General features: G+C 35.6%; 2 protein-coding genes across 2 annotated transcripts in view; both read right to left on the bottom strand.

The window, feature by feature from the left end:
- LOC311183408 (olfactory receptor 14C36-like) overlaps positions 1–24,384 on the bottom strand; it is a gene marked incomplete at its 5' end in the record, with an annotated part of 260,205 nt that overhangs the window by 4,134 nt on the left and 231,687 nt on the right.
- On the bottom strand, positions 20,783–21,770 carry OR14I1 (olfactory receptor family 14 subfamily I member 1; the record flags this gene model as incomplete). The annotated part of the gene is made up of 1 exon (XM_084252754.1): positions 20,783–21,770. Exon 1 carries the CDS (start codon positions 21,719–21,721, stop codon positions 20,783–20,785), a length of 939 nt encoding a protein of 312 aa, XP_084108880.1. The 5' UTR covers positions 21,722–21,770.

Raw genomic sequence — 24,384 nt, 5'->3', positions numbered from 1 at the left:
AAATTTAAAAAGTAGAATAGGTATGCTTCTATAGTTCCGAGCTATCCAGTATTGTAAACCAAATGTTACCTTGATAAAAAAAAAAAAATCAGTTTTTTAATCTATTCCTGGCTGAATAAGCTCTAAAATGCAGCCCATTTCTACTGGGCTCGTTTAAACTGCATATTTCCCAGATTTGTTATATTTAATTCTCAGCTATTCTATGATAATGGAACAGTTGCCAAGCTCACACACATAACATTCTATTTCTTTGCTCCTGGAGAACCTCACAGCAAGAAAACAGGGGAGGTGTTACTCTCCGATTGACCTCCTGCTCACACGATGAAAGCTTTTTTCACTTGCTCCTGGTTGAAGCTATTTATTTCAGAATGCTTCAAAATGTTTTACTGATTGATTGGTTTTGGTTGTTTTTTTTATTTTCAATCAACATGTTTATTGATATTTTGTTGATAGAATCTCACAATCAATGTAGTTAAGAATAGTTTCTTTAAAATTTCTAATTCATTATTTCATTTTCATTTTGAACTTTGAAGTCTTAAAAGTAAACTTTTCCTCACAAAACTTGATATTTGATGATGTCCTATAGTACATAAATATAGATATCCACAGTTCAAACACAGAATTAAAACCCTTTGTTTATTTCTCCATCACCAATAATTTCCTCATTCTAGACTGGATTTATATTTGGCAGCATAGCAAAATTGAAACTTCACAGACTTCAGGGGAGGATGTATCCAACCATCTGACTCCTGTATACTTGCTATGTAGAGGCTGTGAAGCATCTGTGAAACTCAGATTCCTTGCCTATTAAAATGCCAAGTGATATTCACCTCATAAATTCAACATTTGTAAAATATTTCAAGTAAAAGAGGTATGCAAAATAACCATGTTGAAGAAATGCAAACAAGAACTACAAATCAGTGAAAACATTACATTTAGTCCCTCCTGCACTTAATTCTTTTGCACCTTAATCCTATAATACCGTTGCTTTAAAACAAACAAGTAAAAAAGTACAAGTCCAAATCTGTATTTGGTCCTGAAATTTTCTCTTGAATGGAATAAGCCAATATAAAATATTCTTAATTTATTTGAATAGAGAGTGACAGCTGACACTATTATCTTTACCTGAAGCCTGACTGGTGCCAGGGAAATATACTGAATAATAAAGTTTTACTTGAGTAACTACAACAGTATATGTATGTTCTTGTCACTCAAATCATAAAAATAAATGATTTTCCACTTTTCTTCAAAGACTTGAATGATGCATTTTTCATGAGGAATTGGAAATGCATATTTTATTTGTGAGTAGTTTATCCTCTTGTTTATTGAGTCATACACCCAAATTTTAAATTTATATATAGTTTACCCAAAATTTAAAAAAAATATGCATTAGTTATATTCAGACATTATTCTGGAAGTGGTGGGAATCATCAATGAAAACTGATTCAAGGGCCTCCCCTGGTGACGCAGCAGTTGAACGCTGGGCTGTGAAGCTGCCTGTAGCCTCTGCAGTGCCGGTTCGATCCCCGGCCACCAGCAAGGGTCCCACATGGCGTGCAGAACTCTCCTGCCGCCCGTTGCTCCCTTCAGCAGTGTATTTCGTCAGTCTGCCTGTTCTGTTCCCCACTCTGGCTCTGGTGAATTCTCCCACCCTCCCGTGCTTCTGACTGTACCCAGTGCTTGTATAAATAAATAAATAAATAAATCTTAAAAAAAAAAAAAAAACTGATTCAAGATAAAAATAAATTAACTGCTTATAATACTCTACAACAAAATCCAGGAATTACACTTGACATATAAGGGATTGCAAATATATTTTACTTGTAATTTTTATTATAAGGATTCTCTTACACAATTTTTGCCATCTGGATATATAGCATTGTTTTTTAACAAAGAGCATATAATAGAAAATAATCATTTAAATTGTTAAATGAATAGCATGAACACACAGATTCTTATTAATATAATTTTAGTTATAACTCAGGCTAACTGAGTTATATTTGTAAGTATGAATTTAAATACCTGCATGCAGTGGTAGTATGAAGAGATACATCACTCTCTGCCTGTGTTGCTGAGTCAACTCAGTCCAGTGCCTACGGCCACATGCTGCACACATCTGTGAACAGCTAAAACATTCCACTAAAAATACTGAAAGTGGGGCTTAGTTTTTCTTATTCAAATGGGTCTTATATGTGAATAGCTATTCTATCTTAATTTCCCATTCTAATCTCATTGATAGCCTCTCAAAAACAAATAAAGAGGAAGAAGAAAATGGGGAGGGGTACTTTTTGAAGGTAGGTCAATAAAGAGAAAATAGATCAATAACAATAGACTCACAAGTTGGTGGTGTATTTTCTTAGAGAGTTTAGGCAAGGCAGGATTTCTGATAAGGTTCCAATAAAGGTTCAGGCAAAAGCAAGATGAGGATACATTTCCTTGAGATGATTGAGTTCCTGATAGTAATCCTTCCATTTTATAACCAAAAAAAGAAAAAGAAAAAAAAAAAGAAACTTCATGTTTAACTTAAGAAATGTAGGCATGTCAATGAAATTACAGGAAACCCCTGGGATCACAGATTAGCATCCAATGACCACATGTATCCTGAGAGCAATTCAGGAGATAATTGGCTATAGAAAGTGAGAAAACAGGAACATGCAAATGAACACAACTACTGTACATCAAAAATATATATAAATATATTATACTTGAAACTGAGAAAATGGTGAATATTGAAACTGAGAAAATGGTGAATATAACATTTATATGGAATTAAATGATATAGAAAGATTATCAGGAAAACTTGCTTCTTATTCTTCAGAGATCCCTTCTTAATAATGGAGATGATTTCACCAATCAGGGCTAAATCCACAGGATTTGCCTAATAAACAAAACACCCCTCTGATATTGTCCAAAATAGCAACAAAAATATTTGATGTTCTTTATTAGCCTAGTGCCAGCTGTGTCACCTCATTCTTGTGCTTCAGTCCCTTTACCTGTTAATAAGTTAACAGGGGTGGCCACCCTGTGGATCACTAGCAATTTTGACACAATAAAATATGTGAAGAACTCAGATTAGTTATTAGCATGTAGTGCATCAAAAAAGTGCTTAATATCTGTTGCTGGGCCTCCCCGGTGGCGCAGCGGAATGAGTGCAGCGCTGTGAAGCTGCCAGCAGCCTCTGTAGCATGGGTTTGATTCCCAGCCAGCCAGGGAAATACCCACATGCTGTCTCACCCGCTGTTCCACTGAGCAGTGTTTTTGGTCCATCTGACTGTTCTGCTCCCTGCTCTGTCTCTGGTGAATTCTCTCGCCCTCCTGCATCTCTGACCTGTACTCCAGCTCTTGTTTAAGTAAATAAATCTTTAAAAAAATCTGTTGCTTACTTTTCATAGCCACATTATTAGTACATCATTGGGATCGTGTCAGGAAAGTGAATTTCCCCCAGTTCTCAAAAGTTACTTAATTTTCCATAATGATTTGACAGTTAAATTCACCAATGATCAGACAACACACTCTTTAAAATTTAAAATCATTATAGTTATATTGATTTTTTCACACTATTGGCCTGCTATAGTATATACTTCATATAGTATATGAAATAGTTTTTGCATCAGAGGAGTGTTGTTTTATGTGTAATAATTAGGAAGAATTAGTACTGTTCTAATATTTTACTTTTATTGATTTTTTTTAAAAATCAGGTTTTCTATATCTGATTTTAATGCACTTCCAGGTATGATTTCAAAATTTTAGTTTTTATTATTAGCTATTGAATATTTTTAATTAAGTTAATATTAGGATGCTCCAAGTATAGCCACCACTGTGCATCTATCACCAAAATCTTACCCATAGTCCACCACCATAAATCCATTGTGATTTTGGATTTTCAAAGGAAAAAAAATAATGTTATATCACTTACATATTCTATATATTTTAATAGTATATTATTAATAAGTGCATGCAAACATAATTATTCAAACTTATTTTTTATAAAGATTTATTTATGTATGCATGCCACAGCTGGGGTATAGGCCAGAGGTATGGGGCTAAGAGGATTCACCAGAAACAGAGTGGGGAATAGAATAGGCAGTTTGACTGAAATACACTGTTAAGGGGAGCAGTGGGTAAGTCAAGAGAGCTCTGTTGCGCCATGTGGGTCACCTCCCTGGCCAGGGATCGAACTCATGCTGCAGTGGCTGTGGATAGCTTCATAGTGCTGTGTCTTAACCCTCAAACTTATTTTTACTTTCTTTTTATTGTGGTAAAATACATATAACATGAAGTCTACCTCCTTAACTATTTTTAAGGTCTCAATTCAGTTATAGCAGATACATTCATATTGTTGTGCAATCGTCACTACCATTCACCCCTATAACTATTTTTATCTTGGAAAGTTGATACTATATAACAATCAAACAGTAACTCTCCATTCTCCCTTCCCCCAAAGCATGGGAAGCCACCATTACAATTCTGTCTTCATGATTTTGACTATTGTAAATACCTCATATAAGTGAAATCATACACTTTCTGTCTTTTTTTAATAGCTTATTTCATTTAGCATTATGTCTTCCAGGGTCATCTATGTTATAGAATTTTCATGTAGATAAAAAAAAAAATAGAGGCCTTCCTGGTGGCGCAGTGGGTTGAGTGCAGCGCTGTGAAGTGGTAAACAGCCTCTGCAGCACAGGTGCGATTCCTGGCCAGGCAGGGAGATACCCACATGGCACGGCAGACCTCTCCTGCCTTGCCGGCGGCTCCCCTCAGCAGTGTCTTTGGTCTGTCTGCCTGTAAACAGAGCTGTAAAAATAGAGGAGTTCAGATCTCCTTCTGAATTAGTGTTTTGTGTTATTTTAGGTAGTTACCTAGGTGTAGAATTGCTGAGTTGTATGTATTAAAGTGATGTGGTATAAATAAATGATCAAAAATATAAACAGCCATTTATGAATGGAGCTAGGCGGGGCTATGCTAAGCAAAATAAGTCAGAGGGAGAAAGATAAATGCCAGATGGTTTCACTTGTATGTGGAATATAGAAAAATCAAACACAGGGTCAAAAATAAACCTCAAGAGCTGACCATAGATCGAAGGCATCCAGGAGGGTAGGAGATGAGGAGTGAGGAGGGAAGATGAAAACCTGGGGTGGGGGGAGGAAGGAAAAAGTGCAATGGACTATGGGGGAGGGCTATGGGTCCTTTGCTGGTTAGAAAACTATGGTGACCACACATGAGGGAAGAAATCTTACACTGTCGAAAAAATAACAAGTACATAAGTAAGTAAATATCTTTTATTTAATTTTTATTTTTTTACCATTTTATTTATTTTATTTTTCATTTTATTTTGTTTATTTTTTAATATTTTTGTTTTTTACATCATTGTTCATTTTTAAACGATATTTGCTCCCCCCCCCCCAGATGTAGTCCCCATAGATTTTCCATCCCCAAGGCACCCGTGCACCATCACCTCAGTCCCCTGTGCTCCTCCCTCTCACGCCTCCTCCCATGCAGGATGTCTCTGATTTATAATTGTCCATTTTTGCTTTGTTATGTTTTGTACTCTTACTGTTTTTTTTTACACTGATGTCTTATTTGGTTCCCCTATATTCCTCCTATAAGTGAAACCATCTGATATTTTCCTTTTTTCCTTCTGGCTTATTTCATTGAGCATAATTCCTTCTAGTTCCATCCACATTGATGCAAATGGCATGAGTTTATCTATTTTGATTGCTGAATAATATTCCATTGTGTATATATGCCACATCTTCTTGATCCAGTCATCTATTTTTGGGCATTTGGTTTGTTTCCAGGTTTTTACCTATTGTAAATAGCGCTGCAATAAACATAGGGGTACAGGTGGTCTTTTGAATCAATGTTTTTGTGTCCTTTGGGTAGATCTCTTAGTGGAATTGCCAGGTCATACAGTAGCTTCCTTTTATTAGACTAAGGAACCTCCACACAGCTCTCCATAGTGGTTGGACCAGTTTTCACTCCCACCAGCAATGTAGGAGAGTTCCTTTTTCAGCACATCCTCGCCAACATTTGTTGTTGCTTCTTCCTTCTTCTTCTCCTCCTCCTCCCCTCCCCCTCCCCCTCCCCCTCCCCCTCCCCCTCCCCCTCCCCCTCCTCCTCCTCCTTCTTCTTCTTCTTTCTTTTTTGGATATGTGCCATTCTTACTGGTGTAAGGTAGTATCTTAATGTGTTTTTAATTTACATTTCCCTGATTATAAGGGATGTTGAACATTTTTTCATATACCTGTTGGCCATTTACATTTCCTCTTTGGAAAATGTCTATTAAGTTTTTCTTCCCATTTCTTGACTGGATTGTTTATTTTGCTTTTGTGGAGTCGTGTGAATTCCTTGTATATCTTTGTGATCAGTCCTTTATCAGTTGACTGGAGTGCAAAGATTTTTTCCCAATCAGTGGTAAGTCGCTCTGTTTTGGTTAATGTCTCTTTTGCTGTGCAGAAGCTTTTCAGTTTGATACAATCCCAGGTATTTATTTTTTCCTTGACTTTCTTTGCTTTGGGTGATGAGTCTTTCAAGATGTTATTGCGATGTATATCTTGTTTTACCTATATTTTCTTCTATATATTTGATGGTTTCATGTCGTATGTCCAGTTCTTTTACCCATTTTGAGTTGATTTTTGTGCATGGTGAGACACAGTGGTCTAGTTTCATTTTTTTGCACATGGTGTTCCAGTTTTCCCAGCACCATTTATTGCATTTATTGAACAAACTGTCTGTGTTCCATTGCTCCTTTGTCAAAGATCAGTTGTCCATAAAAGTGCGGTTTTATTTCTTGACTCTCTATTCCATTCCATTGGTCTGTATGTCTGTTTTTGTTCCAATACCAAACTGTTTTAATTATCATGGCTTTATAGAATAGCTTGAAGTTTGGAAGTGTGATACCTCCTTTCTCCTTTGTTTTCATCAGTAGGGATTTGCCTATTCATGTTTTTTTGTAGTTCCATATGAATTTCATCAGTATTTGTTCTATTTTTTTAAGAACATCATTGAGATTTTTACTGAAATAGCATTGAATCTGTATATTTCTTTTTTTTTTATAGAGGCATGTTTTTTATTTATTTATTTATTTATTATATTTGTTTGTTTGTTTTGTTTATACATGCACTGGGTACAGTCAGAAGCGCGGGAGGGTGAGAGAATTCACCAGAGCCAGAGTGGGGAGCAGAGCAGGCAGAAGGACTGAAGTACACTGCTGAGGGGAGCAGCGGGTGGCAGGAGAGGTCTGCGCACCATGTGGGATCCTCCTCCGGTGTCCAGGGAGCAGCCGGGGATTGAACCGGCGCCACAGAGGCCGCGGGCAGCTTCGCAACCCAGCCCTCAACCGCTGCGCCACCGGGGAGGCCCAGAATCTGTATATTTCTTTAGGTAGGATGGCCATTTTAATAATGTTAATTTTACCAATCCATGAGGAGGGGATGTCTTTCCATTTCTTTGTGTCTTCTACTTCTTTTAACAGTGTTTTATAATTTTCTTTGTATAGGTCTTTCACCTCTTTTGTTAGGCTTATTCCCAAGTATTTAATTTTTTATTTTGTTTCTATTATAAAAGGAATGGCTTTCTTGATTTCTTCTTCTTCAGATTGATTATTTGTGTATAGGAAGGCTACTGATTTTTTATGTGTTGATTTTGTATACTGCTACTTTACCGAACTTGTTGACTATTTTAAGTAGTTTTCCTTTGGAGTTTTTAGGGTTCTGGATGTATATTATCACACTGTCTGCAAATAGTGGTAGTTTTTTTTAAAGATTTATTTATTTATACAAGAACAGGGAACAAGCCAGATTTCTATTTCATTTATTTCTGCTTTGATTTTTATTATTTCCCTTCTGTTGTTGTTCTTCTAGCTCTGTGAGATGTGTGATTACGTTATTTCTTTGAGTTCTTTCTTGTTTCTTGATGTGAGCCTATATTGCTATATATTTTCCTCTTATTACTGCTCTTGCTGCATCCCATACATTCTGGAAAGTGGTGTCCTCCTTCTCGTTCAACACAGAGTATTTTTAAATTTCTTCTTTGATATCCTCATTAGTCCAGTGTTCTTCCAGTAGTGTGGAGATAAATCTCCATGAAGTGGGAGGGTTGGTTGTTTTCTTTTCATTATTTATTTCTAGTGTGATGTCTTTATGATTTCAGTCTGTGTTTATCTTTTGTGGTTAATGTGTTTCCTGGAGACAGCAGAAGGATGGATTTTGCTTTTTAATCCAGCATGCTACTCTATGTCTTTTTATTGAAGAGTTTAATCCATTTACATTTAGAGTTAAAATTGATATCTTGGCATCTGGATTTGCCATTTTGTTTTTCTTTTTTTGTGATTTTATTCCTTTATTTATTCTGCTCTTCTTGATCATTCCACTGTTGTTTTTGGCTTTAGGATTTCTTGTAGGATTTTTTGGAGTGTGGTTTTCATTGTAATGAATTTCTGGAGTTTCTGTTAGTCAGAGAAGGCCCATATTTTTCTTCAAAGAGGAAGGAGAGCTTTGCAGGGTAAAGCATTCTTGGTTGGCATTTGCTGTCTTGAAGTTTGTTGAATGTGTTACTCCATTCTCTTCTTGCCCATAGTGTTTCTTCGGAGAAGTCTGAAGTTAATATGATTGATTTTCCCTTATAAGTTATCTGTTTTTAGACCTTGCCAGTTCATTTTTTTCCCTTGTCTTGAACTCTTGCAAGCTTTACTATTATGTGTCTTGCTGTAGTTTTCTTTTCATTGTGGTAATTGGGTGTTCTTCTTGCATCTCGTATGTCTATATTCATCTCCTTTTTCATACTTGGGAAGTTTCCTTCAATTATCTCCTTGAATAATTTCTCAGTTCCTTTGTCTCTATCCTCACCTTCTGGAATGCCTATAACTCTTATATTTCCTCTCTTCATGGAGTCTGATAATTGTGTAAGGGTATTATCATTCTTCTTCCTTTGCACTTCTCTCTTTTTCTCCTTTGGTTCTTTCTATTTCTGTATCTTCCAGAGTACTGACCGTTCTTCCATTTCCTCGGTCTTGTTTTCAACACTTTTCGAAGAGCCCTCTGTCTCCTCTGGTAATATTTTAGTCTCTTCCTTTTCTTTTATTTCCTTTCTTAATGTCTCAATTTTTTTTTTTTTTTTTTGTTCTTCAGTTCATTGATTATTTGTCTCATCTCATTACTCAGTGAGGGTCATTCACCTCAGTGACAGTTTCCACTTGTCTCCCCACAAACTTAGGTCGAGGGCACTGGGACCTGGGCAGCTGTGATCCACATATGCTTTTTGAGCAAGTGCAAGCTTTTCAGCACAAGCTTACCCGCTGGCCTCAGGCTTTTTGTAGGTGTCTCTGTGGAGTCCTTATCTTCCTCTAATGGTGCCTGGAGGTATTTGATCACCTCCATGGTAATTCCCATATGGTTCTCCACAGTTCCTGTTCTTGGGGAGCGGTGCCTGCAATAGTTCCTTTCCACTCACAATTCCATTTGATCTGTAGTCTGTGCTCATTGTTTTTGTTGCTGTTGTTTTTTTATTTCTGTTGGTCGGAATGTACAGGCTTTGTGGGTGGGGGAGAGTAGCAACAACATTTTGAGATTTCCTCTCTTTTTGTCCTCTTTTATGACAACTTTCCTTTTCAGGCAGTTTGCCAGAATTGCTAGTTTATCTTCCCTGTCCTGGTTTTCACAGGGACCTGCCACTTTACCTCCCTATTAACTTTTTTTTTTAATGGGAGGACATACTCGCAGCATCCTTGCTGCCATGTTCATTTTGTTACCCTAATTTTAAAGATTTATTTATTTATGCCTACCAGAACTGGGGTACAGGCCAGAGGTGTGAGGGGTGAGAGGATTCACCAGAGACAGAGTGGGAAGCAGAAAAGGCGGATTGACTGAAATGCATTGCTAAGGGCAGCAGTGGGCAAGTCAGGAGAATTCTGCTGCACCATGTGGGCAGCTCCCTGACTAGGGATAAAACTTGTGCTTCAGTGGCTGCAGATAGCTTCATAGGTTGTGTCTTAACCCCTTGCACCACCAGGGAGGCCCAAAAAGGTACTTAATTTTAAAAAGAAAGAAAAGAAATTAAAAATAAAAGAGAAAAATTAAACTATTAATGAAAATTAATGACTTTTTCACTATTAAAATGTTGCTTTTTCTGAAAAGAAAGAAATCTACTATGATGATAAGTGTATATCTTAAATTTTGCATTAAACTTATTTTATTAAAAAAGACCAAATAATCATTGGATTGCTTCAAATGTAACTACTATTGTTAGGGGGAAAGGATGTCCTGAGCTAATTCCATACAGGCTATGTGGACTCCACCCCCACTCCAGACCAAACCCATCAAGACACTGGGAAAGACAAACACCATCACCATCAAAGGGAAGGTTGCTGGGACCTGAAGGTGGAGTTAAGCAGCCAGGTTTGGTATAAAAACCAGACACGTGGGCCTTGGGGTCTCTCTCCTCTTGGCTTCATGGCTCGTGGCTCATGGCCAGCTCTCAGAGTGCCATTGGGATTCCAGTGAAGTGGAAAGGGTAGAATGCATTTAAGATTTTATTTCCCTCTTTTCTCCCCGAGTTGTCTATTTCCTCATTTCCCCTTCCCTTGTAAATAAACCTGTTATTAACTTTTTTGTGTGCCTGCAGTAGAGTATTAATAAGTCTTTTTTAAGCATGTGGGTGAGGACCCACAGTCAGGTAACCTGTTTTATATTGGAGCTACTCTGTAACACTGTGACTAATGATACTATGAAAATGGATGTACACAGAGCTCTTAGAGGGTCTGCTATTACTTATTTTTTAAATTGCATTATGTTTATTCAGGTAATAATGATTTATAACACTGTAAAAAATTGAGGGGTCATAGATTCATACCCCTTTAGATGTGTGTCATAAACCATGTCCACCACCAACTCAATCATAATCTTCCACCGTAGTCCATTGCCTCACTTCTTCTATAAGCTCCCCTTCCCTCACCCTTTCCTTCTAGTAGCTTTAATTCTATAGTCATATATGTAGGTTTTATTCTGGGTTTGAGTTTCTGTTCCTTTATTTGGTTTCTCTACATTACACATATGAGTGAAATAATCCGGTATTTGACTTTCTTTGTCTGACATTTCACTTAATGTACCCCCTTTCAGTGTATCTATGATGTCACAAATGTCGAGATTTCATCTCTCTTTTATCACTGTGTAGTATTCCATTGTGTATATATATATCATATCTTCTTAAGTCACTCATCTGTGCTTGGGCAATCAGGTTTTTAACTTAAATTGGGTATTTTAATAGTCCTGCAATGAACATAGGTGTGCACATATCACTTCTAATTCATGTTCTTACATTCGTAGGGTAGACGTCTAGGAGAAAGCTAAGTCCTAAGGTAGATCCATTGCTAATATTTTGAGAACCCCCCATACAGTTTTTCATAAGGGCAGGACCTATGTGTACTTTCCTACAAATGGTGGACAAGGAATAACTAATTTACATATCCTAGCACTTGTTACTAAAGTGTTTCATTTGATCCTTTCAGATCTGCTGATTAGATATCTAGCTCCTGATAACCTGGCAGAGTAGTGGTGCTCAAGCCCTAATGTCAGAGAAATGGCCTGTTCCTTGTGATGGTTTGCTACCTACTCACATTTTCTTAAAACTTGCAGGCAACTTACTTTCATCACTCCATACCTTGGGAATTTGATTTTGATTGCATGAAATAAGCTTGATTTTGGCTTTGACTATTTGTTTGATGTGCTTTCCTTTCCCCTCTTTGCAAACATTTCTATTTTTTTCTTATTTTTTAAGCTATATGTGTGGGTGCATGTGAACAAACAAACTAGTTATTTCTTTTTTTCTAAGATTTATTTATTTTTATACAAGAGCTGGGGTATGGGGCAGAGACGCAGGAGGGTGAGAGGATTCACCAGAGGCAGAGAAGGCAGCAGAATAGGCAGACAATAGAAATACACTGCTGAGGGGAGCAGCGGGCGAGGTGAGGTCTGTGGCACCATGTGGGATTCTTGCTGGCTGGGATTGAACCCGCCCTGCAGAGGCTGCAGACAGCTTCAGAGTGTGGCACTCAACCTGCTGCACCACTGGGGAGGCCCTAAACTGGTTATTTCAATGTGAATTAAACTGCCTTTCCATAGATAATGGTACACAGACTCTAACCTTGAAATTTACATTAAAAAAAAAAAGTTATGTCTTCATTAAAAAAAGCAGAGATAAAGTTCTGTGTCTTTGCAGACATGCAAAAAACCAAAGAAACATACTGCTAAGGGTAGCAAGAGACAGGAGAAGTCTGCTGTGCCTTATATGGGTTAGCTTGCTGGCCAGGGATGGAACTCAGGCCTTAGCAGTGATAGCGCTGAGACTTAAACCCTAGGCTACCAGGGAGGCCTGCAAATTAATCTTTTTATTGTTATTGTCGTTTCTTCTCAGTGTCATGTTCTATGTTCTTAAATTTGCAAGTGAGGACCTACCAGCTGGATCAACCTCTCCCCCAGGTTTGCGATACTTCGTAACTTTACATCTGTAGGAACTTCATAAAAAACTAACACAATGAAAAATTAGTAGAATGAAGAACTTAATAAAAATTAGAGCAAAAATAATAAATGAAACAGGAAACAAAAGGATGATACAAGGGCTCCCTGGTGGTGCAAGCGGTTGAACGCAGTGCTATGAAGCTGTCCGTAGCCTCTGCAGTGGCGGTTCCATCCCCAATGGCCTCAGAGCAACCCACATAGCGAGCAACCCACTTCTCCTGTCTCGCCTGCTGCTCCCCTCAGCGGTGTATTTCGTCAGTCTGCCTATTCTGTTCCCCACTCTGTCTCTGGTGAATCCGCTCATCTTCCCGTGCATCTGGCCTGTACCCTGGCTCTTACGTAAATAAAATAAATCTTTAAAAAAAAAAGTTAAAAAAAAGGATGATACAAAATACCAATAAAACCAGGAGCTGGTTTTTGAAAAAAATAACAATATAAACCTCCATGTATGCTATGCTATAAACCTCCAGGTATGCATATATATATATATATATAGAGAGAGAGAGAGAGAGAGAATCAGAAATAAAAGCACATACTTAAAACAGACACTACACAGTCTCCTTGGTGGCACATCACTAAGTCTCAGCACTAGCAAGCTATCAGCAGCACAGCAGCACACATTCCATCCCAGGCCAGGGAGCTAACACACATGATGCAACAGACCTCTCCTGTCTTGCCTGTTGTCTCCCTCAGGAGTATATTGCAATTAATCTGTGTGTTCTACTACCCACTCTGTCTCTGGTGAATTCTCTTACCCCCCACACCTCTGACCTCAGCTCAGCTCTTATTTATGCCATATGTGTAAATAAATAAAATAAATCTTAAAAAAAACAGATAATAGAGAATTAAAAAACAAGACTACTAAGACATTCTAAACCAATAAATTGGGCAATTTATAAGAAATGCATAAATTGTTTAAAATGGTTAAAAACAACTTTCCAAGATTTAATGAGGAAGAAATAAATAGCTTGAACTGACCAATCATAAGTACAGAAATCAAAGCAACAATTAAAAATATCCCTAAGAACAAAAACCCTGTACCAGATGGTTATATTACTGAATTAAAAAAAAATCAATATCTCCCAAACTCTTCCAAAATATCAAAAAAGAGGGAACACCCCCTAACACATTTTAAGATAGCAATATTAGCCTGATTTCAAAACCAGATAAAAACTTTGCCAAAAACAACTGTAGGTCAATGTCCTTTGTGAACAAAGATGTAAAAACCTCAAGAAATCATTGAAAATATAATTCAATAATACATTAAAATGATCATACACCATGATCCATAGATGCAACCAATTTTCCTATATTATTGCTCCAAGAATCTAGACCATGAAGTCAGGGTGTTTCAAAGGAACACATGTGAACCTCAGAAAAATGTGTCTTTAGGATTTTGAAGGGTTCTTTTACCTTATAAATACATGTTAATCCTACCTGCTCTAAAACTTAATTTAAGATAGTTGGTTTCCATATTGATTTATTGTCTGTTTGGTCTATCCATTGAAGAAAATGGGGTGTTGAACTCTTCCTTACTACATTTCTGTTTTTACTAATTTGTTTTTGTATTTGTTAATAGTTGCCTTATATATTTTATGCTCCTTTGATAGGTGCATATATCTTGATGAGTGTTATTTGTTCCTAACATTAATACTTAATCATTACATAGTGTCCATCTCTGTCTTTTGATACCACCTTTTTTTAAGATTTATTTATTTATTTATACAAGAACCAGGATACAGGCCAAATGCGTGGGAAGGTGAGAAGATTCACCAGAGACAGAGTAGGGAACAGAACAGGCAGACTGATAAAATGCACTGTTGAGAGGAGTAGTGGGCGAAATGGGAGAGGTCTGCCACTCCATGTGGGACCCTTGCCAGTGGGCCGGGATCCACCTGGTACTGCAGAGGCTGTGGAGAGCTTCACAGTGCTGTGCTCAACTGCCTGAGCCACCAAAGGAGGCCCATTTTGATACCACTTTTAGAGGAAAACATATGTTATCTGATATAAATATGTCTGTCCCTGCCTTTTTTAAAGTCTTATTTGTATGTAGGATTGTTTTCCAGTTATGTACCTTGAGCCTATGTTTTCCTTGGGGCTTAGATGATTCTCTTGAAAACAGTGGAAATTTATGTTTAGTTTTCTCATCTAACCAGCCACTCTGTGCTCACAGTCAATTTATATTTAGGGTGATTATTGGTATGAAAGGATTTTCTACTGTGATTTTGTCTTTAACTTTCTGGCTCTAATTCCATATTCAATTTTAATGGATTCCCTTTCTTCAATTTAGATAGGTGAGTTCCTTACAACATTTCTTATTGACAGATCTAGTGTTGGCAAACCCCTTCAGCTTCTCTCTCTCTCTTTCTCTCTCTCTCTGGAAATTTATGTCTCCCTAATATGTGAAAGGGAATGCTATAGGATATAGCATTTTTGGTTGGCATTTTTGGTGTTTTTCTTATCTTCATCTATTTTGAGTGTCCATTTTACTCTTTCCTTGCTTTTCTGGTTGTTCCAGAGAAGTATCATGTAAGCCTAATTGGTGTACTGATGACACTTAGTCATCTTTGAAATTCTTTCTTTATCTTGAAATCTTGGTAGTTTCACTAATATGTGTTTTGGTGTAAGTCTCATGTTCTTTACTTAAGCTTGGGAAATTTTCCTCTATCATTTCACTGAATTAACTCTCTGTTCCCATTCTTGGAAAACCGTCATTTTAATGTCATTCCTAATGGTTTTGACTAGTTCTCAAAGTGTTCATTTTTTACTTCATCATATTTCTCTTTCTTTTCCCACCAGATCTTCTTCCTTTGTTGACTTTGAGTACACTCATTTGATATTTTATTTGGTCTATTATGCTTCCATTGCTTTCTCCAAATTTTTTTTTCAATTAATTTATTTTTTTTATTAAAGAAGTACCATTGTATTAATTTTGTTGATATTTTGACACATTAACAATCATGTTTTGAATATAAGATTCCTCCTGTAGATGTTGTCACCACATCTTCCTGCTACCAAATCACCCATACTCTTTCCAGCATACTCCATTGTGCTCTACCTCCTGGGAATTCACAAACTTCACCTCCTTCCTCTTCCATTTTTGGGAGACTCAGATCTATGGTCAGCTTTCAAGAATTGATTTTATTTTGTCTTTTTTTCTGACCTTTTGTTTGGTTTCTCTATATTCCACATAAAAATGAAACCACGTGGTACTTATTTTTCTCTTCTTATTTTGCTTATGGCAATCATTTCTATCTCCATCCATGTTGCAACAAATGGCATGAGTTTATCATTTTTATTGCTGCGTACTATTCCATTGTGTATATATACACACCTTATTGATCCACTTATTGCTATTTATTTATTTATTTTTTAATTTAGTTTGCTTCCTTATCTTGGCTAATGTGAATAAGGCTGCAATAACCATACGAGTTCAGGTTTTCTTTACAATTAGTGTTTTTGTGTTCTTTGGATAGATACCTACAATGGAATTGCTAGATTGCATGGCAAATTCAATTATAGTTTTTTGAAGAACTTTTTAAAAATTTCATCTATTGAGTGTGTTCCATCTGAATCTCTTATTTTCTTATATAAACCTTAAATTTCTATTTTCTGCTAATTAGTTTTATCACTCAGGTTATTAATTTGTTTTTCTGAGTTTTCTTGTATCTCTCTGATGAACTCTAATTTTCATCACTCTCTTTGCTTTTCTTAATACGGCTATCTGGAATCGGATAGGAATTATCTGATAGGAAGATAAACTATTGCATATTTTTTGTGAATGGACTCTGGGGAGTTTCTCTCCTTGTTATACTGTATACCTTTGAGGTTATATGATATGCTGTATACACTTACTACACTGTATACACTTGCTGTGTGTTGTGTTTATTTCTTGTCATCTATTTTGTGATTGTACATTTCTCTATTATTTTTAATAATTTATATCTTTGGTTTTTATGTGATTTTAGATTTTTGACCTTTCCTAGCTTCCATAGGCCAGAGACTTGATCTTGTACCTGCTGAAGACACAGGGGTTGGCCTAAAACAAGGCAATCATCATATCTATACAGCTTCCACAGAGATTTGTGTATGAAATGTATCCTCAGTGGTTACCATGGGCAACAGAGTCCTGGGAGTCCACAGAACATAGACTGATTGATGTCTTACCATGTGTAGGGTAAATGATTGTGAGGCTTTTCTGCCCTCCCACCATTAGGATTGATGATGGATACCTGTAGTCCTGAATACATGCCTGATGGCCTGCACCTGGATTTTTTTTACATTGTTTCAGTTGTATTATTCACTTTTGTAGGCCATGGCTGCATTATTTATATTGGCCAAGGGAAACTTGTAGGAGGCCAGAGAACCCAGTAAAGAGAGAAAATTTGCAGGGGGCTGGGAGTCCTGCCAGCCTCCTGGCCTCCCAGTACTGTCTTGTACCTTGCTGCCACATTACATGTAAAACCTCAATTAAAGCCTGAAAAAGCCACTGAGGGCTCCAGGACTCTCCTTTACCCATCTGCATGGATCATAGTGAACCAGCTTTGTGTCTTCCTGGCACTACACTAGGGATGTAGGCACTGGCCATGGGAAACCTCAGGAGGGTTTGTGACTACATGCTTCTTCCAGGAAGATCCACAGCATGTTCCCCAGGTGTGTAAACACCATCAATTACTATGGGCTGGTATATGTTTCTAGATTTGCAGGTTGACTATAAGCTTCATAAAGTCTTGGCAAAAAAATATTGTGTTACTTTTCCCTCTGACCATTTTCCCTTATCTTATTGTAATCACTTTGTCATCTGCCTAATGCCATTATCATTCAAACAAAGAGGAAACAAGAGAAAGTATCTTCCCAGTTAAGGGAAAGACTATATCCCTTTCATCCTCCACAGATTTCTGTTTTAATAAATGCAGGTCACTTGGTTATATATACCCTTCATCAACCTGTTCTCCAGAGGAAATTTTTTTTCCATTTCTGAATAAGGGCACTCACCTCTCTGGTGAGACATCCACAAAGAAGTCAGTGTTTAAATCCCAAGGACAAGGTTCCATGCCCCTAATGTTCTTTCCAGTCTTATGATATGATCCACAATATAATTCCTGGTGTTCAGTGTCTCAGGCTTTCCTATGTGTGCTAATACATCCTATCCCATTTCCTTGTGGAGATGCTGACCCTTGAATTCTCAATTCTTTTTCTAAAGCATTTGCTCTAATATAGGCATTCTTTACTGCACCTGTGGAAGAAATGTCTGTTCTAGGATTCTCCTAGCCTGTCTTACCATTCCCTCTGAAAGAATATTTTTGAAATTCTATCATAACAAAGATAAAATAAAAGAACAAGACTTCTAAAAAATACAATCAGTGCCTTATTAAGAACATAAAATTTAAAGAATTAGTAGTGAATTAATGGCTGTAAATTGAGATAGTAACACATTTAAAAATCCTAAATAGAACACTTTTTATGGAAATGAAACTTTCAAAATGCAAAACTTTATTTAAAATGAATAAACCAAATATCATAAAAGGAAATGGGAAATTTCTTTAAAATTACATCCAGACCTCCAGGACCTAGTGTTTTTTAAATTTGTTAGTTGAAGAAACAAAATAATTATTTAAAATTTTTTGAAGAATAGAATTGGTATATAATTTATGTCACACTATTAATCTGAAATAACAGGTAAGAATGGTGCCAAAAATGTCAACTTCTGATGCAATTGTGCATATAATAGGAATAATAATTCTAAATATATTAGCAACAATAATGCAAAATCTAAGAAAACATGAAAGAAAAGTGAATGTTCACTGGAATTATAAATAACATGAGAACATTATTTGTATTCATTACAAATATTAATATTATACAGTCTTGTGGAATACATTACAATTTCTATTTCTGTCAAACTATTCGAACCAATTCTTGGTTATGAAAATTTCAGCAATGTGGTATAGGCTTTGTTCTTGAGATCTATCTGTTTTCTTATCTGTGAAACCAGGATGGAATAGAGCCAATACCATAGTGATATTGTGAGGAGTAAGTTACTTTGAATATAGAGGTAAAAGTATTTATACTACTGTTTATGTAAAACAAGTTTTGTACACTTTCTTGTTTTTGTTTTTATAATTGTAATAATAATTACAAAATTTAAGTAGAGAAACTTGGATTGTTTTCTTTGTTCAATAAACATTTCTTAATATCAATTCTTTTCAAATAATTTATTTTTTGGTAAGTTCACAAATATCACCATCATAATGTACCGGTCACCAAATCACATATAGTCCACCACCACAGTCCATTGTGCTTCTTTTCATCTTTGTTCCTATTCCTCCCTAAATCCATCCCATCTTTGGATTATTCAGTGCTATAATTTTCAAGGGTTAGCTTTTAAGTTTGCCTTTCTCTGGTTCTTAGATTGGTTCTTCTGTATTCCCATACCTTAGTGATACAATCCAGTATTTATTTCTCCTTCTGATTTATTTTACTTAATATTATCTCTTCCATATGCATCCTTGTCTCTGTAAATGGCATTAATTTACATTTATTGATTTCTGATTAGTATTCCATTGTGTATATTTGCCACATCTTCTTGATTCACTAATTTGTTTTGGACATCTGTTTCCATATCTTGGTTATTTTAAATAGTGCCTTCTGAAATAAGGTTGCAGGTTTTCTTTGAACCTTTTGACATGTTTGTATTTATTTGGTTAGACATCGAGGAGGTTTGGTAGATCCATTTTAGTCTACTGAAGAACCTACACATTACTTTCCTTGGGGGCTGGACCAGTCTACATTCCCACCAGCAGTATAAGTGAGCTCTTTTTCTCCATAGTTTTGCCAGCAATTTCTATTGTTTCTTTTTTCTCTTTTCAATATGACCTGTTTTAACTGGTATTAGGTAGAATCTCATGGTTTAGATTTGTATCCCCTTGATGATAAGTGGTATGATGAACATATTTTCATGAGCCTATTGGTCATCTGTATTCCTTCTTTGGAGGAGTGCTTATTTAGTTCCTTTACTTTTTGATTGGGTTACTTTTCTTTTTGTTGATTTGTACTAGATTTTTATAGATCTTTGTTATATAAGTCCCTTGTTAGATATAAAAAGCAAATATTTTATCCCATGCCATAGGATGTCTCTTTGTGTTAGTTATGGCCTTCTTCACTGTACAGAAGCTATTTAGTTTGATGTCCCAGTTGTTTATATTCTCTTTTGTTTTCCTTGCTTCTACGTATGAATTTGTTAAGTTAACTCTGAAATTTATGTAATGGAGTGAGTGCTTTGCCAATGTTTTCTTCTATGTATTTTATGGCTGAAGGTCTTAAATAAGTCTTTTATCCATTTTCATGTGTGTTTGTGTGTGTTTATGGTATGTGCTAGTGGCCTAGTTTCAATTTCTTTCTGCATGCAACAGAAGCTTCTATGACTTATTGCATATTCTTTGTTCCTTTGTCATAGATTAGGTGGAGATATATATATATATATATATATACACATACATTTGTATATATTTAAATTTATTTCTAGATTCTCAATTCCATTTGTCTCTCTTTTTTGTTCCCATATCATTTTGTTTTAATTATTATGACTTTGTTCTATAATTTGAAGTCTGAAAGTGTAAAACTACCTTTCCCTTTTTTATTAGGATACCTTTTGCTATTCGGGGTCTTTTGTGGGTCCATATTAATTTGAGAATGTTTGATCCATTTATTTGAAGCATGCAATTGAATTTTTTGTTTCAGGATTGCATTAAAATTGATGCCTGAAAAGGGTGTTGCTGAATCTTCTATTAATTCTCTGACAGAAATATATAATTAACTAAAAATGAAAGAAAATATATTTACAAAATATAATGTAAAAAACAACAATCACTATGTTTACTCTTGTTCTAGCTAACTACCTAACTTATTTTAGCTTCTCTGCTGCTGATTGGATAGATAAGGTCATAAAAATAAATGTTATGTGTGTGTGTTTTTCTGTATGCTTGCCCTCCTCCATCAAATGCATGATTAGTTGAGTATATAGATACAGGTTAGATATAAGACATGTATATGTTTGGAAGATATATAAAAGAAGAAGCAATGTGCCATCACAGCATGTTGCAATTACACAACTTCAAAATATTTTATACATATTTTGTTCTTTAAGAAACAGTTGCATTTTATTCTAAATATAAGGCTGGAAAGATATTTTTCTGCCATTCAATATCAATTTTGTTATAAAGGAATTATGATCTTTTCTAGATATATTCCACCATCAAAGACATTATGTTTTATTTTGATAGAGGATAAACCCTCTTCCGAAATAACCTCCAGATAGCTGTCTTGATCTCCTTGTTTCTAAGACAATATATGATGGGATTTAGGAAGGGAGGCAAAACTGTGTAAGCCATAGCAATCACCAAATCTTGGACAGAAGAAGTTTTAGCAATTGGTCCTAAAGCAGCAAAGAGCCCTGTTGTGAGGAAGAGAATGATGACAATCAGTTGTGGGGTACAAGTAGAGAAGGCTTTCGCTCGACTCTCAACTGAAGGTATTCTGAACACTGTTGAGAAGATATGGATATAGGAAGTGACCATAAGAATAAAACACCCTAAAACCAAGCAAGAACTCAGAGTCAGGGTCACAAATTCAATTAAAAATACCTTACAGGAAACCAGGGCCAACACGTGAGGTATGTCACAGAAGAACTGGTTGATCAGGTTGGATCTTGAAATGGGCTCCAAAAATATGTTGCCTGTGTGTACCACTGCATAAGAAAAGCAACTTAGCCAGGCCATGACTGCCATTTGGTGACATTTCCCTGATGTCATAATCGTTTCATATTGGAGGGGGTAGCAAATGGCAACATAGCGATCATAGGACATGACAGTGAGAAGGGCCAGCTCACCAGATGCAAATGCAAAGAAAAAATAAACTTGAGCCACACAACCAAGATAAGATATAGAGCTTCTATGAGTCAGGGAGTTGTGAATTGACTTAGGCACAGTTACTGAGATATAGCACAAATCCAAAAAGGAGAGGTTCTTCAGAAAAAAGTACATGGGAGTGTGAAGGTACTGATCAAAAGTAATGATAATCACAATGATAAGATTTCCTACCAGTGCTGCAAAATAAATCAAAAGAAATAGTCCACCTTGTAGTATCTGCAATTCCAAGTTGTCAGAAAATCCCATTAGCAGGAATTCTGTCACTTCTGTGAGATTGTCCATTAGACAGGAAATTCTGTATCCTGATTGTTAAGGGGGGAAAATGCAATGATTATAAGCATGAATGAGAAGATAAAAATAATAATTATTTTTTAAAGACTTTTAAGAACTGTATTTAATTAATGAAAAGAGTAAATTATATGTCTTCTATACTACTTAAGTAGGGTGGTGGTAGCTAGGTTTTTGACATGGATAAATTCTATAAGATAACTGCCAACTTCAATTTTGAGTGAGTAATTTTCAAATTTTTAATTAATATCTTAATTAGTATTCAGTACTCTGCAAAATGGAGTTCAAACAATTTTAGAGTTTCCAAAACAACAACAAAAAAATCTATTCACCAGAAAAATATAGCAGTATACTATTCTATACCTTATAAGTAGTATAGAAAAATCATTAATTTACTTCAACAAATTAATTTACAACTCTGATTACATATATGTATATATATGTATATATATGAATACACATTATGAGTATTGCGGGAATGGTGTTTTATCATTCTGATGCTGTTAACATCTTTCTTGGATTTTAGAGCATTATTTTTCTTCTATCCCCAAGATTTTTGACATCAGAAGTTTATCATCAAATGATGAATCAAATATTTATAAAAATAATTAGCAGCAATCCTCCTCAGAAACTTCAAATATATCAAGGAGTGAACACTTAAAAACTCATCCTACAAGTCCAGCAATACTTTGATACCAAAACAAGATAAAGAAAACCTGTGTAAAGAAAACTATAGACCAATATTCTACAAAATATAACAATCTGTATTCAATAATTCAATAACATAATAACAGAATGAAATAATTATACACCATGACAAGTGAGATTTATCTGGGGTTAAAAGAATGGTTTAACATTTACACATTAATAAATGTAATCTATCACAATAATGCAATGAAGAAAATTATGTGACTATCTCAATAGATGCAGAATAACATTTATTAACTTATTAGACTGGATGTAACAGAAACATCTGTCAACCTAATAAATTCCACATATGGAAAAACTACAGCAAACATTATTCTAAATGGAGATAAGCTGAAACAGTTTTCCATAGGTCAGGAACAAGACAAGTATACTCACTCCCACCACTCTTAATCATATAGTACTGGAAGTCCGAGCTAGAACAAGTAAGAATGACAAAGAAATAAAAGAGACAAACATTGGAAAAGAGGAAGTAAAATTACCCTTATTTACTTATAATATTGCTTTATAAATAGGAAAACCCAAGGAATCAGTCAAAAAACTCTTAGAAATAATTTCAGTAAAGTTGAGGCTACAAAAAACTGGCATACATTAATTATGGCAATTAATCAAAAAATTTCTAGATGAAACATCTAGAAAAGAAGTAGACAATCCCATTCATAATGTCCTTAGAAAACAGTACAACATTTGAAATATAAGGAAAAACAAGGAAGTGAAAGATTTATACAATGAAAACCACAAACTTTGCTGAAAATTGAACAGAGACACGAACAAATAGAAAGACATTCTGTGTTTATTGTCATAACAACTCATGTTAAATTGTCAAACTACTGGACTTCCCTGGTGGTGCAAGGGGTTAAGCACAGCACTGTGAAGCTATCCACAGGCTCTGCAGCATGAGTTTGATCACTAGCTGGCCAGAGAGCTACCCACATGGCCAGCGGACCTCTCCTGTTGCGCCCGCTGCTCCCTTCAGCAGTGTATTTCGTTAGTCTCCCTGTTCTGTTCCCCACTCTGTCTCTGGTGAATCCTCTCACCTTCCACCACATCTGGTCTGTACCCTGGTTTTGTATAAATACATAAATAAGTATTATTTAAAATCTTTGGTAAATTGTTTGATGCATTTATTTCATAAATTCTTCAAAGTTACATTAAAGAGACACGATTCCTTTTGCACATCTACACACATCATAATCATTAAATTTAATGTGATTTTGACAATATTGTTTTTTTACATTAAGCCTGCCAATTTATAGTATTTATAATATAAATATCATATTAATATGTGTATTAATAAATATATTAACATGGGCATTATATTATATATTAAAATATATTAATATGTGTATTAATGAATATTTTATTAATATATGTATTTTAAATCTACACTTAATATGAAGACTTCTTTTGGAATTCTTTTGATATCAACAAACTACAAAAAAAAATTATAATCATGTCCCTGTAGCTTAAATAAATGTACCTCAATGATATTTCTCTCTGTTGACAGGAGAATGCTCAAGTTGGGGAGGTATTCTCCAGGTGGCATGAGGGTACACAAGCATGGGTTCTCATTTCAGTTCTCTGTGGTCTACAACATTGACAAATTTCAAAGTAGCATGCATGCACTGATTTTGTGGAAAAACTCTACCCTACCTATCCAGCAATTTCAGGACTTTCTACCTCTCCACACTTGATTCAGAATTAGAATGACCTCTGAGAAGAGAAAACAGCCAGAGAGTTCTTGGTATGTGGTAGAGACAGAACAAAACCCCGCAACTTGCCCACTCATCTGGAATTTTCTTCCTTCTGGCTATATAGGACACACATCTGTTCTTTTACTACATAAGAGCATCCTAAGTCCAGATCCACTTCCTTCATATGTCTCAACATTTCACTCAAAAGATTAGGAAAACAAGTTAATAAAGTGAATAAAACTAAGTATATATATGGTT

Source organism: Talpa europaea (genome assembly GCF_964194135.1).
Source record: "Talpa europaea genome assembly, chromosome: 13".
In the NCBI taxonomy this organism is placed as follows: domain Eukaryota; kingdom Metazoa; phylum Chordata; class Mammalia; order Eulipotyphla; family Talpidae; genus Talpa; species Talpa europaea.
The sequence above is the reverse complement of the archived record's forward strand: the minus strand, read 5'-3'. Positions and strand labels throughout refer to the sequence as shown.